The sequence below is a fragment of the Pseudophryne corroboree genome, chromosome 2, assembly GCF_028390025.1.
Source record: "Pseudophryne corroboree isolate aPseCor3 chromosome 2, aPseCor3.hap2, whole genome shotgun sequence".
Taxonomy (NCBI): Eukaryota; Metazoa; Chordata; class Amphibia; order Anura; family Myobatrachidae; genus Pseudophryne; species Pseudophryne corroboree.
The window spans coordinates 538,216,848-538,234,754 of NC_086445.1; the positions used below are offsets into that span (position 1 = coordinate 538,216,848).

Consider the following 17,907-nt stretch of genomic DNA (forward strand, 5'->3'; position numbering starts at 1 on the left):
CATTTCATAGCGCTGCTTCCCGCTCTCCTGTAGTTTATACTGGCCTGAGGAATTGTGCTAGCAGTGATCCCGGGACCCTGACAGGCTTGTTGGACAGTGTAGGGTATAGGCGCTGGCTCAGGGCGCCCCTCACAGCGCCACACCATGTACCGCTGTGCCCCGGAGCGCAGTTAGTACTGCGCTCCCTACCCTGTTGCCGCCATCTTCACACCGGCTCCCCGCTTGCCAGGGGGGCCGATGCCTAACTCGCCACTGAAGTCTTCTGGCTCTGTTAGGGGGTGGCGGCATGCTGCTGGGGTGAGTGATCCCCTGTGGCGGCGAACGTTCGATCCCCTCAAGAGCTCAGTGTCCTGTCAGCGGAGATAGTGGCTCAGACCCCGCAGGGCGGACACTACTCTCCCCCTTAGTCCCTCGAAGCAGGGAGGCTGTTGCCAGCAGCCCCCCTGTTCCTAAACTTAAAAAAAAAAAAACCTAAAAGAACTCCTATGGAGCTCCCCTAGCTGTAACTGGCTCCTCCGGGCACATTTTCTAAACTGAGTCTGGTAGGAGGGGCATAGAGGGAGGAGCCAGCCCACACTCTCAAACTCTTAAAGTGCCAGTGGCTTCTAGTGGAACCGTCTATAACCATGGTACTAATGAGGACCCCAGCATCCTCTAGGACGTCAGAGAAAGAAGCACTTTCCCTAGAATGGCGTTGATGCTGGCCCATCTCCCCTCTGCTATAATAAGAAGCAGCAGGAGAGGGCCCAGTGAGTGGGAAAGGGGTCACCACCTAGGGAGTCCCCACCACTAGTTCTGGCACTGGAATGCAATATAATAAGATTTTACTTACCGATAAATCTATTTCTCGTAGTCCGTAGTGGATGCTGGGGACTCCGTCAGGACCATGGGGATTAGCGGCTCCGCAGGAGACAGGGCACAAAAATAAAGCTTTAGGATCAGGTGGTGTGCACTGGCTCCTCCCCCTATGACCCTCCTCCAAGCCTCAGTTAGGATACTGTGCCCGGACGAGCGTACACAATAAGGAAGGATTTTGAATCCCGGGTAAGACTCATACCAGCCCCACCAATCACACCGTACAACTTGTGATCTGAACCCAGTTAACAGTATGACAACGTAGGAGCCTCTGAACAGACGGCTCACAACAATAACAACCCGATTTCTTTGTAACAATAACTATGTACAAGTATTGCAGACAATACGCACTTGGGATGGGCGCCCAGCATCCACTACGGACTACGAGAAATAGATTTATCGGTAAGTAAAATCTTATTTTCTCTAACGTCCTAGTGGATGCTGGGGACTCCGTCAGGACCATGGGGATTATACCAAAGCTCCCAAACGGGCGGGAGAGTGCGGATGACTCTGCAGCACCGAATGAGAGAACTCCAGGTCCTCTTTAGCCAGGGTATCAAATTTGTAGAATTTTACAAACGTGTTCTCCCCCGACCACGTAGCTGCTCGGCAGAGTTGTAATGCCGAGACCCCTCGGGCAGCCGCCCAGGATGAGCCCACCTTCCTTGTGGAATGGGCCTTGACAGATTTAGGCTGTGGCAGGCCTGCCACAGAATGTGCAAGTTGAATTGTGCTACAAATCCAACGAGCAATCGTCTGCTTAGAAGCAGGAGCACCCAGCTTGTTGGGTGCATACAGTATAAACAGCGAGTCAGATTTTCTGACTCCAGCCGTCCTTGAAATATATATTTTCAATGCCCTGACAACGTCCAGCAACTTGGAATCCTCCAAATCGCTAGTAGCCGCAGGCACCACAATATTTATACGATAAAGCCGCCAATTCTGACACTCTCCTGGCTGAAGCCAGGGCCAGTAGCATGGTTACTTTCCATGTAAGATATTTCAAATCCGCCGATTTGAGTGGCTCAAACCAATGGGATTTGAGAAAATCCAAAACTACATTAAGGTCCCACGGAGCCACTGGGGGCACAACCGGGGGCTGTATATGTAGTACTCCTTTTACAAAAGTCTGGACTTCAGGAACTGAAGCCAATTCTTTCTGGAAGAAAATCGACAGGGACGAAATTTGAACCTTAATGGACCCCAACTTGAGGCCCATAGACAATCCTGTTTGCAGGAAATGTAGGAATCGACCCAATTGAAATTCCTCCGTGGGGGCCTTCCTGGCCTCACACCACGCAACATATTTTCTCCAAATGCGGTGATAATGTTGTGCAGTCACCTCCTTCCTGGCTTTTACCAGTGTAGGAATGACCTCTTCCGGAATGCCTTTTTCCCTTAGAATTCAGCGTTCAACCGCCATGCCGTCAAACGCAGCCGCGGTAAGTCTTGGAATAGACACGGTCCCTGCTGAAGCAGGTCCCGTCTTAGAGGTAGAGGCCACGGATCTTCCGTGAGCATCTCCTGAAGTTCCGGGTACCAAGTTCTTCTTGGCCAATCCGGAGCCACGAGTATCGTTCTTACTCCCCTTTGCCGTATAATTCTCAGTACTTTTGGTATGAGAGGCAGAGGAGGAAACACATACACTGACTGGAACACCCACGGCGTTACCAGAGCGTCCACAGCTACTGCCTGAGGGTCTCTTGACCTGGCGCAATACCTGTCCAGTTTTTTGTTGAGGCGAGACGCCATCATGTCCACCTTTGGTTTTTCCCAACGGTTCACAATCATGTGGAAAACTTCTGGATGAAGTCCCCACTCTCCCGGGTGTAGATCGTGTCTGCTGAGGAAGTCTGCTTCCCAGTTGTCCACTCCCGGAATGAACACTGCTGACAGTGCTATCACATGATCTTCCGCCCAGCGAAGAATCCTTGCAGCTTCTGCCATTGCTCTCCTGCTTCTTGTGCCGCCCTGTCTGTTTACGTGGGCGACTGCCGTGATGTTGTCCGACTGGATCAACACCGGCTGACCCTGAAGCAGGGGTTTTGCCAGGCTTAGAGCATTGTAAATCGCTCTTAGCTCCAGTATATTTATGTGAAGAGACATCTCCAGGTTTGACCATACTCCCTGGAAGTTTCTTCCCTGTGTGACCGCTCCCCAGCCTCTCAGACTGGCATCCGTGGTCACCAGGACCCAGTCCTGTATGCCGAATCTGCGGCCCTCTAACAGATGAGCACTCTGCAACCACCACAGAAGAGACACCCTTGTCCGTGGCGACAAGGTTATCCGCTGATGCATCTGCAGATGCGATCCGGACCATTTGTCCAGCAGATCCCACTGAAAAGTTCGTGCGTGGAATCTGCCGAATGGAATCGCTTCGTAAGAAGCCACCATCTTTCCCAGGACTCTTGTGCATTGATGCACAGACACTTTCCCTGGTTTTAGGAGGTTCCTGACAAGTTCGGATAACTCCTTGGCTTTCTCCTCCGGAAGAAACACCTTTTTCTGAACCGTGTCCAGAATCATTCCCAGGAACAGCAGACGTGTCGTCGGGGTCAATTGAGATTTTGGAAAATTCAGAATCCACCCGTGCTGTTGCAGCACTATTTGGGTTAGTGCTACTACGTGCCCCAGCTGTTCCCTGGACCTTGCCCTTATCAGGAGATCGTCTAAGTAAGGGATAATTAATACGCCTTTTCTTCGTAGAAGAAACATCATTTCGGCCATTACCTTGGTAAAGACCCGAGGTGCCGTGGACAATACAAACGGCAGCGTCTGAAACTGATAATGACAGTTTTGCACCACGAACCTGAGGTACCCTTGATGTGAAGGGCAAATTGGGACATGCAGGTAAGCATCCTTGATGTCCAGGGACACCATAAAGTCCCCTTCTTCCAGATTCGCTATCACTGCTCTGAGTGACTCCATCTTGAACTTGAATTTTTGTATGTACAGGTTCAAAGATTTCAGATTTAGAATAGGTCTTACCGAGCCGTCCGGCTTCGGTACCACAAATAGTGTGGAATAATACCCCTTTCCCTGTTGTAGGAGGGGTACCTTGACTATCACCTGCTGAGAATACAGCTTGTGAATGGCTTCCAATACCGTCGCCCTGTCTGAGGGAGACGTTGGCAGAGCAGACTTTAGGAACCGGCGAGGGGGAGACTTCTCGAATTCCAACCTGTAACCCTGAGATATTATCTGCAGGATCCAGGGGTCCACCTGTGAGTGAGCCCACTGTGCGCTGAAATTCTTGAGTCGACCCCCCACCGCCCCTGAGTCCGCTTGTAAAGCCCCAACGTCATGCTGAGGGCTTTGCAGAAGCCGGGGGGGGGCTTCTGCTCCTGGGAAGAAGCTGCTTGGTGCACTCTCTTACCCTTTCCTTTGCCTCGGGGCAAATATGACTGTCCTTTCGCCCGCTTGTTCCTATAGGAACGAAAGGACTGCGGCTGAAAAGACGGTGTCTTTTTCTGTTGGGAGGGGACCTGAGGTAAAAAGGTGGATTTCCCGGCTGTTGCCGTGGCCACCAAATCCGATAGACCGACCCCAAATAATTCCTCCCCCTTATACGGCAATACTTCCATATGCCGTTTGGAATCCGCATCACCTGACCATTGTCGCGTCCATAAACTTCTTCTGGCAGATATGGACATCGCACTTACTCTCGATGCCAGAGTGCAAATATCCCTCTGTGCATCTCGCATATATAGAAATGCATCCTTTAAATGCTCTATAGTCAGTAAAATACTGTCCCTATCCAGGGTATCAATATTTTCAGTCAGGGAATCCGACCAAACCACCCCAGCACTGCACATCCATGCAGAGGCGATGGCTGGTCGCAGTATAACACCAGTATGAGTGTATATACTTTTCAGGGTAGTTTCCAGCCTCCTATCTGCTGGATCCTTGAGGGCGGCCGTTTCAGGAGACGGTAACGCCACTTGTTTTGATAAGCGTGTGAGCGCCTTATCCACCCTAGGGGGTGTTTCCCAGCGCGCCCTAACCTCTGGCGGGAAAGGATATAATGCCAATAACTTGGTTAACCCACGCTTCATCACACACTTCATTCAATTCGTCTGATTCAGGAAAAACTACAGGTAGTTTTTTCAGACCCCACATAATACCCCTTTTTGTGGTACATGCAGTATCAGAGATATGTAAAGCCTCCTTCATTGCCGTGATCATATAACGTGTGGCCCTACTGGAAAATACGTTTGTTTCTTCACCGGCGACACTAGATTCGGTGTCCGTGTCTGGGTCTGTGTCGACCGACTGAGGTAAAGGGCGTTTTACAGCCCCTGACGGTGTCTGAGACGCCTGTACAGGTACTAACTGGTTTTCCGGCCGTCTCATGTCGTCAACTGATTTTTGTAATGTGCTGACATTATCACGTAATTCCATAAATAAAGCCATCCATTCCGGTGTCGACTCCCTAGGGGGTGACATCACCATTACCGGCAATTGCTCCGCCTCCACACCAACATCGTCCTCATACATGTCGACACACACGTACCGACACACAGCAGACACACAGGGAATGCTCTTATCGAAGACAGGACCCCACTAGCCCTTTGGGGAGACAGAGGGAGAGTTTGCCAGCACACACCCAAGCGCTATAAATATATAGGAACAACCCTATAGAAGTGTTGTCTCCCTTATAGCAGCTTAATATATATCAAAAACGCCAAAAAAAGTGACCCCCCCCTCTCTTTTTTACCCTGTTTCTGTAGTGCAGTGCAGGGGAGAGTCCTGGGAGCCTTCCTCGCAGCGGAGCTGAGCAGGAAAATGGCGCTGTGTGCTGAGGAGATAGGCCCCGCCCCCTATTTCGGCGGGCTCTTCTCCGGAGTTTGTGAGACCTGGCAGGGGTTAAATACATCCATATAGCCCCAAGGGCTATATGTGATGTATTTTTTAGCCAGAACAAGGTATTCTCATTGCTGCCCAGGGCGCCCCCTGCAGCGCCCTGCACCCTCCGTGACCGCTGGTGTGAAGTGTGTGACAACAATGGCGCACAGCTGCAGTGCTGTGCGCTACCTCATGAAGACTGAAAAGTCTTCTGCCGCCGGTTTCAGGACCTCTTCGCTTTTCGGCATCTGTAAGGGGGTCGGCGGCGCGGCTCCGGGACCGGACTCCATGGCTGGGCCTGTGTTCGATCCCTCTGGAGCTAATGGTGTCCAGTAGCCTAAGAAGCCAATCCATCCTGCACGCAGGTGAGTTCACTTCTTCTCCCCTAAGTCCCTCGTTGCAGTGAGCCTGTTGCCAGCAGGACTCACTGAAAATAAAAAACCTAAAAACTTTTTCTAAGCAGCTCTTTAGGAGAGCCACCTAGATTGCACCCTGCTCGGACGGGCACAAAAACCTAACTTAACCTAACTGAGGCTTGGAGGAGGGTCATAGGGGGAGGAGCCAGTGCACACCACCTGATCCTAAAGCTTTATTTTTGTGCCCTGTCTCCTGCGGAGCCGCTAATCCCCATGGTCCTGACGGAGTCCCCAGCATCCACTAGGACGTTAGAGAAAAAGAGGTTGTAACAAATAAATCATCTCAATTTAATTTTTAATAAAGCTGATGGAAAGTAAAAAAATAAGATTTTACTCACCTGTAAATCTATTTCTCGTAGTCCGTAGTGGATGCTGGGACTCCGTAAGGACCATGGGGATTAGCGGCTCCGCAGGAGACTGGGCACAACTAAAGAAAGCTTTAGGACTACCTGATGTGCACTGGCTCCTCCCACTAAGACCCTCCTCCAGACCTCAGTTAGGATACTGTGCCCGGAAGAGCTGACACAATTAGGAAGGATTTTGAATCCCGGGTAAGACTCATACCAGCCACACCAATCACACCGTATAACTCGTGATACTATACCCAGTTAACAGTATGAAATATAACTGAGCCTCTCAACAGATGGCTCAACAATAACCCATTAGTTAGGCAATAACTATAAACAAGTATTGCAGACAATCCGCACTTGGGATGGGCGCCCAGCATCCACTACGGACTACGAGAAATAGATTTACCGGTGAGTAAAATCTTATTTTCTCTGACGCCCTAAGTGGATGCTGGGACTCCGTAAGGACCATGGGGATTATACCAAAGCTCCCAAACGGGCGGGAGAGTGCGGATGACTCTGCAGCACCGAATGAGCAAACTCTAGGTCCTCCTCAGCCAGGGTATCAAACTTGTAGACTGTTGCAAAAATGTTTGAACCCGACCAAGTAACAGCTCGGCAAAGTTGTAAAGCCGAGACCCCTCAGGCAGCCGCCCAAGAAGAGCCCACTTTCCTCGTGGAATGGGCTTTTACAGATTTAGGGTGCGGCAGTCCAGCCGCAGCATGTGCAAGTTGAATCGTGCTACAGATCCAGCGAGCAATATTCTGCTTAGAAGCAGGAGCACCCAGCTTGTTGGGTGCATACAGGATAAATAGCGAGTCAGTTTTCCTGACTCCAGCCGTCCTGGAAACATATACTTTTCACGGCCCTGACTACGTCCAGTAACTTGGAATCCTCCAAGTCCCAAGTAGCCGCAGGCACCACAATAGGTTGGTTCACATGAAAAACTGATACCACCTTAGGAAGGAATTGGGAACGAGTCCTCAATTCCGCCTTATCCATATAAAATACAGATAAGGGCTTTTGTATGACAAAGCCGCCAATTCTGATACACGCCTGGCCGACGCCAAGGCCCACAGCATGACCACTTTCCACGTGAGGTATTGTAGCTCCACGGATTTAAGTGGCTCAACCCAATGCGACTTCAGGAAATCCAACACCACGTTGAGATCCCACGGTGCCACTTGAGGCACAAACGGGGGCTGACTATGCAGCACTCCCTTAACAAAATTCCGAACTTCAGGCAGTGAAGCCAGTTCTATTTTGGAAGAAAATTGATAGAGCCGAAATCTGGACCTTCATGGAACCCAATTTTAGGCCCATAGTCACCTCTGACTGTAGGAAGTGCAGAAATCGACCTAGCTGAAATTTCTCCTTTGGGGCCTTCCTGGCCTCACAGCACGCAACATATTTCCACCATATGCGGTGATAATGGTTTGCGTTCACTTCTTTCATAGCTTTAAATAGCGTAGGGATAACTTCCTCCGGAATGCCCTTTTCCTTCAGGATCCGGCGTTCAACCGCCATGCCGTCAAACGCAGCCGCGGTACGTCTTGGAACAGAGAGGCCCCCTGCTGCAGCAGGTCCTGTCTGAGCGGCAGAGGCCATGGGTCCTCTGAGATCATTTCTTGGAGTTCTTTTCTGGTTACCAAGCTCTTCTTGGCCAACCCGGAACAATGAGTATAGTTCTTACTCCTCTCCTTCTTATTATTCTCATTACCCTGGGTAAGAGAGGCAGAGAAGGGAACACATACACCGACTGGTACACCCACGGTGTTACCAGAGCGTCCACAGCTATCGCCTGAGGGTCTCTTGACCTGGCACAATATCTTTGTAGCTTTTTGTTGAGGCGGGACGCCATCATGTCCACCTGTGGCCTTTCCCAACGGTGTACAATCATTTGGAAGACTTCTGGATGAAGTCCCCACTCTCCCGGGTGGAGGTCGTGTCTTCTGAGAAAGTCTGCTTCTCAGTTGTCCACTCCGGGAATGAACACTGCTGACAGTGCTAACACATGATTTTCTGCCCATCGGAGAATCCTTGTGGCTTCTGCCATCGCCATGCTGCTTCTTGTGCCGCCCTGTCAGTTTACATGAGCGACCGCCGTGATGTTGTCTGACTGGATCAGCACCGGCCGGTGTTGAAGCAGGGGTCTAGCCTGACTTAGGGCATTGTAAATGGCCCTTAGTTCCAGAATATTTATGTGTAGGGAAGTCTCCTGACTTTTCCATAGCCTTGGAAGTTTCTTCCCTGTGTGACTGCCCCCCAGCCTCGAAGGCTGGCATCCGTGATCACCAGGACCCAGTCCTGTATGCCGAATCTGCGGCCCCCTAGAAGATGAGCACTCTGCAGCCACCACAACCGCGACACCCTGGCCCTTGGAGACAGGGTTATCCGCCGATGCATCTGAAGATGCGACCCGGACCATTTGTCCAACAGATCCCACTGGAAAATCCCTGCATGGGACCTGGCGAATGGAATTTCTTCGTAAGAAGCTACCATCTTTCCCAGGGCTCGCGTGCATTGATGCACCGACACCTGTATTTGTATTAGGAGGTCTCTGTCTAGAGACGACAACTCCTTGGACTTCTCCTCCGGGAGAAAACCTTTTTATCCTGTTCTGTGTCCAGAACCATACCCAGGAACAGTAGACGCGTCGTAGGAACCAGCTGCGACTTTGGAATATTCAGAATCCAGCCGTGCTGTTGTAGCACTTCCCGAGATAGTGCTACTCCGACGAACAACTGCTCCCTGGACCTCGCCTTTATAAGGAGATCGTCCAAGTACGGGAAATTTCGGCCATTACCTTGGTAAATACCTCGGTGCCGGGGACAGACCAGCGGCAACGTCTGGAATTGGTAATGACAATCCTGTACCACAATTTTGAGGTACTCCTGGTGAAGAGGGTAAATAGGGACATGCAGGTAAGCATCCTTGATGTCCAGTGATACCATGAAATTCTCCAGGCTTGCAATAATCGCCCTGAGCGATTCCAATTTTGAACTTGAACCTTCGTATATAAGTGTTCAAAGCTTTCAATTTTAGAATGGGTCTCACCGAACCGTCTGGTTTCGGTACCACAACCTTTTGGAATAGTAACCCCGGCCTTGTTGAAGGAGGGGTACCTTGATTTCACCTGCTGGAAGTACAGCTTGTGAATTGCCGCCAGTACTACCTTTCTCCGATCGCAGCAGGCAAGGCTGATGTGAGGTAACGGCGAGGGGGAGTCGCCTCGAACTCCAGCCTGTATCCCTGTGATACTATTTGCAGAACCTAGGGATCCACCTGTGGGCAAGCCCACTGGTCCCTGAAGTTCCCGAGACGCGCCCCTACCGCACCTGTCTCCACCTGTGGAGCCTGTTAGGGTCTCCTGCTCTGTGCTGCCACGTCGTCATGGCAACCGGGAGACAAGTGCTAGCGGAGTAACCTGAGCGTAGCTGATACTCCGGTTCTGGTCTTTTGCTGTGCAGTGGTTACAGGCTCTGTGCACGGCAGGGGATCCGGTGCTGGTTTTTGTGCTCACAGTCTGTGAGGTCTGAGTGGGGCGTGGACAGCACCTGCTATATAAACCCTCTTCTCAGGTTAGGCAGATGCTGCTGAATCTTTGTTGGTTAGTCAGTTCCTGAAAGCTAGCTAGTACTGTGTAAACTTTGTATTTGTTTGTTGCTTACTGCTAATAGGCCTTGGGATTTGGTATTACACTCTGCCAATCCAGACCTAGCAGTAAGACTGGAGTCAGTCGTTTAACCTGCTGGGGTTCTTTTGCTACTCTGTGAACCTAGCAAGTTTGCGGCTGTATTCTCAGACTTGCCTGCCAAAATCCTTTCTCACTGTGCAAGGTGTTCAGGTGTCAGTTTAGTGGCAGTAAGCTGAACCAGTGCACTGCAAGTGAGGACTAGGATTGTGGAGACTCTCCTTGTGTCTATTATTCCATCTCTGACCAAGGAGTTTACTGCCACACCCGTTGGTAACCCTTTAGGGTTTTGCTGTTGCCCTTAGCAACAGCATTTCGGGTTCTCTACGTATTAAATCACAACATCTCGCTTCTTTCCATCTGAGCATTCCTAATACTAGGGAGACACCCAGTTTCTTAGCCTTTGGGCTTCTCTGTTCACTTTGTGTTTATTTTGTTACCCTATCACCTTCTATGTATGTAATGTCATATTCCCCAGTCTGTCTGTGAGTTCATTTGTTTTGCATCCCTCTCCGTTCAGACACCAGTACATTCCTGCTGGCACTGGTGTGCATAACAGAGCCCCAGCGTCATGCGGTGGACTCAGAGGAAGTGGGGGAAGATTTTTGATCCTGGGAACTGGCTGCTGGTGCAGCTTTTTCCTTCTTCCCTTGTCTCTGTGCAGAAAGGAAGCGCCTTTGACCCGCTTGCTTTTCTGAAGCCGAAAGGACTGTACCTGAAAATACGGTGCTTTCTTAGGCTGTGAGGAAACCTGAGGTAAAAAAATTTCTTCCCAGCTGTTGCTGCGGATACGAGGTCCCAGAGACCATCCCCAAACAATTCCTCACCCTTATAAGGCAGAGTCTCCATGTGCCTTTTACAGGCAGCATCACCTGTCCACTGCCGGGTTTCTAATACCCTCCTGGCAGAATGGACATTGCATTAATTCTGGATGCCAGCCGGCAAATATCCCTCTGTGCATCATTCATATATAAGACGACGTCTTTAATATGCTCTATGTTAGCAAAATATTATCCCTGTCTAGAGTATTAATATTATCTGACAGGGTATCAGACCACGCTGCAGCAGCACTATTTATGCTGAGGCAATTGCAGGTCTCAGTATAGAACCTGAGTGTGTATATACAGACTTCAGGATAGCCTCCTGCTTTTTATCAGCAGGCTCCTTCAAGGTGGCCGTATCCTAAGACGGCAGTGCCACCTTTTTTGACAAACGTGTGAGCGCCTTATCCACCCTAGGGGATATCTCCCAACGTGACCTATCCTCTGGCGGGAAAGGGTACGCCATCAGTAACTTTTTAGAAATGACCAGTTTCTTATCGGGGGAACCCACGCTTCTTTACACACTTCATTCATTCATCTGATGGGGGAACAAAACACTGACTGCTTTTTCTCCCCAAAAATAAAACCCCTTTCTTTTATGTGGTACTTGGGTTCATGTCAGAAATGCGTAACACATTTTTCATTGCCGAGATCCTGTAACGGATGTTCCTAGTGGATTGTGTATATGTCTCAACCTCGTCGACACTGGAGTCAGACTCCGTGTCGACATCTGTGTCTGCCATCTGAGGTAACGGGCGTTGTTTGAGCCCCTGATGGCCTTTGAGACGCCTGGGCAGATGCGGGCTGAGAAGCCGGCTATCCCACAGCTGTTACGTCATCCAGCCTTTTATGTAAGGAGTTGACATTGTCGGTTAATACCTTCCACCTATCCATCCACTCTGGTGTCGGCCCCACAGGGGGCGACATCCCATTTATCTGCCTCTGCTCCGCCTCCACGTAACCTTCCTCATCCAACATGTCGACACAGCCGTACCGACACACCGCACACACACAGGGAATGCTCTGACTGAGAATAGGACCCCAAAAAGTCCTTTGGGGAGACAGAGAGTATGCCAGCACTCACCAGAGCGCTATATAATGCAGGGAGTAACACTATAACTGAGTGATTTTTCCCCCAATAGCTGCTTGTATACATATATTGCGACTAAATTTAGTGCCCCCCCCCTCTCTTTTTAACCCTTTGTGAAGAGAAAATGGCACCAGTGTGCTGAGGGAGAAGCCCCACCCCTTTTTCGGCGGACGTTTCTCCCGCTTTTTTATGGATTCTGGCAGGGGTAATTTATCACATATATAGCCCTGGGACTATATGTTGTGATGATTTGCCAGCCAAGGTGTCTTATATTGCCCTCAGGGCGCCCCCCCCCCCCCCCCCCAGCGCCCTGCACCCATCAGTGACCGGAGTGTGAGGTGTACATGAGGAGCAATGGCGCACAGCTGCAGTTCTGTGCGCTACCTTGGTGAAGACCGAAGTCTTCTGCCGCCGATTTTCCGGACTCTTCATGCTTCTGGCTCTGTAAGGGGGACGGCGGCGCGGCTCCAGGAACGAACACCAAGGTCGGGTCCTGCGGTCGATCCCCCTGGAGCTAATGGTGTCCAGTAGACTAAGAAGCCCAAACTACCACCTGTTAGGCAGGTTCGCTTCTTCTCCCCTTAGTCCCTCGCTGCAGTGAGTCTGTTGCCAGCAGATCTCACTGTAAAATAAAAAACCTAAATATACTTCCTTTCTAGGAGCTCAGGAAAGCCCCTAGTGTGCATCCAGCTCAGCCGGGCACAAGAATCTAACTGAGGTCTGGAGGAGAGTCTTAGTGGGAGGAGCCAGTGCACACCAGGTAGTCCTAAAGCTTTCTTTAGTTGTGCCCAGTCTCCTGCGGAGCCGCTAATCCCCATGGTCCTTACGGAGTCCCAGCATCCACTTAGGACGTCAGAGAAATATCCATTCTGTCATCATGCTGCATACTGAGTAATTTAATTATTTTGAGTAGCTGTGCTGTACTAGCGGACATTTGATTTTTTTGGGAGGCTATGCGTATTTTACGTAAAAGGATACATAGAGTTGCTGAGTTCTTCCAGCTGAAAGATAAGAAGTAAAAGCATTCTGTAAGCTACATGACAGCAGGCAGAGTACATTATAACAGTGTGAAAGTGTTTTATTATAAGTAACTACCTATAAAATATACGGTACCCGGATAAAAGATCGACAATGTATTGGTCAACAGTCAATAGTCGACACCACTTCGTTGACACGCATTAGGTCGACGGGTTCAAAAGGTCAACATTACAATGATCACACATAAATTGTCGACACGTGTTTTTTGGATTTTTTTTACATGTTTTCTCAATGTACTATCCACGTGGACGTCTATTGGGAATAGTGATCTGCCTGAAGTGTGGCGAGCAAAGCGAGCCTGCGAGGGTACACACGTTTGTACTGATGGTGGTCTCATAACATGAAAATATACAAGATTTTGCACACAAAAAACAAAACACGTCAACCATTTGTGTGTCGACCTTTGACCCTGTCAACCTTAAGCACTGTTGGCCTTTCGCCTGTTAACCTTATGTACCTGAGGACCTAATGCATGTTAACCATTTGATGTCGACCAAAACATTTCGATCCATTGATCCACATTCAAAATGTGCTTCCCCACATATTAATGCCCAAAAGTAACATATCAAGAGTAAACATATATAAACATACTCACTAAAGAAATACATTGCACAACATATAAAATAGGCACTTATCAGTCCTACTGCGCATGTGTCGCAAATGGTCTTGCAGCGGAGAGGATTTATTCACACCTTTAATGCATCAGGCATTTCCTATCAAGAAGGCACTGTTCTATGCACCTACAATCTAACCCTATTGAAGTCATTAAAGAAATACAATTTCTACAACTTTACCTCTAAATTTACTCAAGGTCATTCCTAGCATAAATCTCAAATCAGGCAAGACAATCTGAGACTGTCATGGAGACAGTTCTGACTTTGCCTCTAGGTCCTTAACGTGCTTCTTCTATCCCGAATAGCTCCCTTCATCAATTTCTGCAATAACGGATTACTGGAAAATACTGAAGCTTGGTACACACTAGGTGCTATATTGTGATCCCATCGGAGGGTGTGTGCACCCATTATGTCGGTGAATGACGTTGTTCATAGACATATCGCATCGGATATGCAGCACAGCTGATGTCCTCCTGAGGGTCCTGACCAACACATAGGGCCTAATTCAGACCTGATCGTATCCCTGCAAAAATTGCAGGGCTACGATCAGGCACACTGACATGCGGGGGGACGCCCAGCACAGGGCTAGTCTGTCCCCCCTTGCCCCCTCCCGCAGAAGTACAAAAGCATCGCGCTTTTGCATTTCAGGAGTAGCTCCCGGCCAGCGCAGCTTTTGCGTGATGGCCGGGAGCTGCTCATCACTGTCAGGGTCGCAGCGGCCCGGTCCGGGATGCGCCCACAAAACGGCGGCAAAACGGCGCTGTGCCGCCCCCTCCCGCCTCTGCCTGTCAATCAGGCAGAGGCAATCCTAGGCAACAACACCCGTCGGCTGTCAGCCATGCAGCGGCACGCATTCATACTTGACCTGTTCGCTGCGCTGCGATGAACGGCAGCGTGAGGTCAGGTCAGAATGACCCCCATAAAGCGGGCAATCGGTAAGTTTGTATACTTATTTGAGTCGTCCACTCTGTCAGTACAATAGTAGGTCCACCTAAATGACTGTCTGGTGTATATACAGCCAAGGCTAACCCATCATTCACCCACACTCCTTCCTACAGTTACTGCCTCATTCACTCTCCTGATAACGTGAGTGCAGTAAGGACTATGGCCCTCATTTCGAGTTGTTCGCTCGCTAGCTGCTTTTAGCAGCTTTGCACACGCTAAGCCGCCGCCCTCTGGGAGTGTATCTTAGCTTAGCAGAATTGCGAACGAAAGATTCGCATAATTGCGAATAGAAATTTCTTAGCAGTTTCTGAGTAGCTCGGGACTTACTCTGCCACTGCGATCAGTTCAGTCAGTTTCGTTCCTGGTTTGACGTCACAAACACACCCAGCGTTCGCCCAGACACTCCCCCGTTTCTCCAGCCACTCCCGCGTTTTTCCCAGAAACGGCAGCGTTTTTCCGCACACACCCATAAAACGGCCAGTTTCCGCCCAGAAACACCCACTTCCTGTCAATCACACTCCGATCACCAGAACAAAGAAATTTCTTCGTTAACCTAACTTTTTGGCAAATTTACTTGGCGCAGACGCACTGCAAACATTGCGCATGCGCAGTTTGCGACAAATCGCTCCTTTGCGAAAACCACGAACGAGCGAACAACTCGGAATGAGGGCCTATGTCATCCCTCACGGTATGATTCAGAACAGTTTTACTATAGTGATAGCAGAAGTAAAGGACTCGTTTGTGACCCAGTTTATTTGTGCTTTAATTTATTGCATAGTGCCGTTGTACAGAGCATTATGGGACTGATGAATTACGATTTACGTATGGATATTGGGGGTAATTCAGACTTGATCGCTGTGTTGATAATTTTGTTGTCCTACAATCATAGTCGCCGCCCATGGTGGAGTGTAAATTCGCCCCGTGCAAATGTGCGATCGCATGTGTACAGCTGCGGACAGCTGCAAATCCGTTCGCAACTCACTCACCATCAAATAATTTTTCCAATGTGTGCAGTCTGTACGCAGCCCAGGACTTACTCCTACAGTGCGATGAGAACAGGCAGATCGGATCCGGAGCTGATGTCACACACCCTCCCTGAAAACGATTGGGAACGCCTGCGTTTTCCATGACACACCCTGAAAATGGCCGGTTACCACCCACAAACGTCCGCTTCCTGTCAATCAGCTTGCGAATGGTTGTGCAATCAAAATTTTCGCACCAGCTTGTCGCTGTTTGGCGACACGTGTGTGCACTGCGGTGCATATGCAGTCAATCAATAATTGCCCGCTGTGCGAAAACGCACAGCAGCGATCAGGCCTGAATCGGGCCCATTCTGTATTTTTCACAATGTACAAGCTCCATAGCTGAGTGCACACAACTATGGCCAATTCAGAGTCGGACAGTATGCAGCGCAGTCGCATCTAGACTTGTGGCTGATGGGGCGCATCTGGTTACAATGGGGCTTTTGCATGTCAGCTAAATTTAGTGAATGTGTCTAGTTCACGTTGATAGAAATGCTGGTAGTGCGTATGCAGAGATACATCAGGTGACTTGCGTTCAACTCTGCATCGGCCCTCTGAGTGGGTTGTTTTTATTGTTGCAGAATGTGGTGTACATTTACCATGTTGCTAACAAACTATCCCAAATTACTACTTTCTCAACTTTACATATTGCCACCATTACTTCACCATCATGACACAGAAATATCAGTAGATTGACAACTACTGTATTTTCATTACTGTTCCTTGATCAAGTGCACTTTTTAGTTATGTTATATTTAATGTTTTTGTCTTTCAATCTGTGCCTTTGGAAAATATATTACATGCTGATATGTGATGTGTATATGCTGCCTCACATTATTTAGCAGCTGCTCCAGGTTCCTCTCCGCATGGGTCTGTTCTGCAGGCTCTTCCGCACACACGTCTAGGCTGAAGTGAAGACGCGCTAGCTGTTCCTGCATCTCCCTCACCCGCTCCAGCTGCTCAAATGAGCAAACTCGCCCTATGAGAAATGGGTCAGCTTGAGAGAAGGTACTCCGAGACTTGTGATCACACAATGCAGAGACCAGTCACATTACATGCAGGCCATAGAGGAAAGGAGGTAAATGGGGGCAGAGCATGTTAAAGACAGTAGGAAATATGATTTATCCACCACAACACGCTGCATCTCACACTAGTGCATCTTCCACCCTCATTACCGAATGCCTGTAGTTTTCCGGAGTGAAAGTCATTTAGAAGACTCAGGAGTCCCCCCTCCATTTCACACACATGGGACACATCAGTTAGGAAGGAGTGCTGGAGGCTGGGTCCAGGAGTCACCACGTCACAAGGAGCAGAGGGTCTTGTACGCTCCTTAATGCCCCTGAGAGACACAGAGAGGGAGCTATTTGTAACAATACAATATGTTACTGTGTTCAGTAATGATGTGTACACATCTATATTTTCTGTGCAGGGCTGTAATTTCTGAAACCTTCAGAAAAATGTACACTTTAGGCTGAGCAACCAAGAGAAGAAAGTGTTTAATGTTCACTCTGATATGAGAGGTACTGGGAAGCTCTGCCCTGAGAAACTGGACAATCTCATATTCAGTGCAACCAAACACAATGGCTTTTGTCTAATAAGTTCTTCTTCATTCCAGGTGGCTCAATTGAATCACTATTTGTAATTATCTGTATTACGTATATAATATCTGAGGTTTCTGTAAGACTTCCATGTAAAAGAACAGACTTTCAATGCTTATACTCCCGATAATGGACCAATCTTCATATACATTGCTAGATTTTTTTTAACTGATCCTGGAAAGATGATGTATCAATAGTAACGACCAAACAATGATGATGCTGACGGTGACCTTCTCACCTGTTACCTGGTGTCTCCACTCGCATGTGTGACTTTTTATTTTATTTAAAGGAGCATCTGAGACTTTTCACTGACTACCCAGCTGCACATGTACAATAATTATATACAGTATATCCTGGAGATGATTGATTTTCACAATTATTCTCCTTATTAAATACAGAGATGTGGATCAGGAAAGAATTGAAGCAGATGAGTGGAGTTTGGGTGAATCAGAGTGAGAACAGGTTGTTGTTATTTTACACGTTTAAATGTTGGATGCATGTTTATTAGATTCTGTGGTCTCTGCTGACAGTCAGTCTTATTCAGTAGTATGCATGAAGACTTATGCCTATATATCACATTAACACAGGTATTTAATTACAGGTGTGTCCTTGTGCTAGATA

General features: G+C 48.9%; 1 protein-coding gene across 3 annotated transcripts in view; it reads right to left on the reverse strand.

Moving 5' to 3' along the window:
* CCDC28B (coiled-coil domain containing 28B) overlaps positions 1–17,907 on the reverse strand; it is a 47,610-nt gene that overhangs the window by 15,020 nt on the left and 14,683 nt on the right. For all 3 annotated transcript variants that reach the window (XM_063954244.1, XM_063954246.1, XM_063954245.1), the window contains 3 exons: positions 16,864–17,027; positions 16,522–16,667; positions 13,048–13,070 (listed from right to left, as the gene is read on the reverse strand). In XM_063954244.1, the coding sequence (XP_063810314.1) occupies positions 13,048–13,070; positions 16,522–16,667; positions 16,864–17,027 (333 nt within the window). The remainder of the gene's footprint in view (positions 1–13,047; positions 13,071–16,521; positions 16,668–16,863; positions 17,028–17,907) is intronic.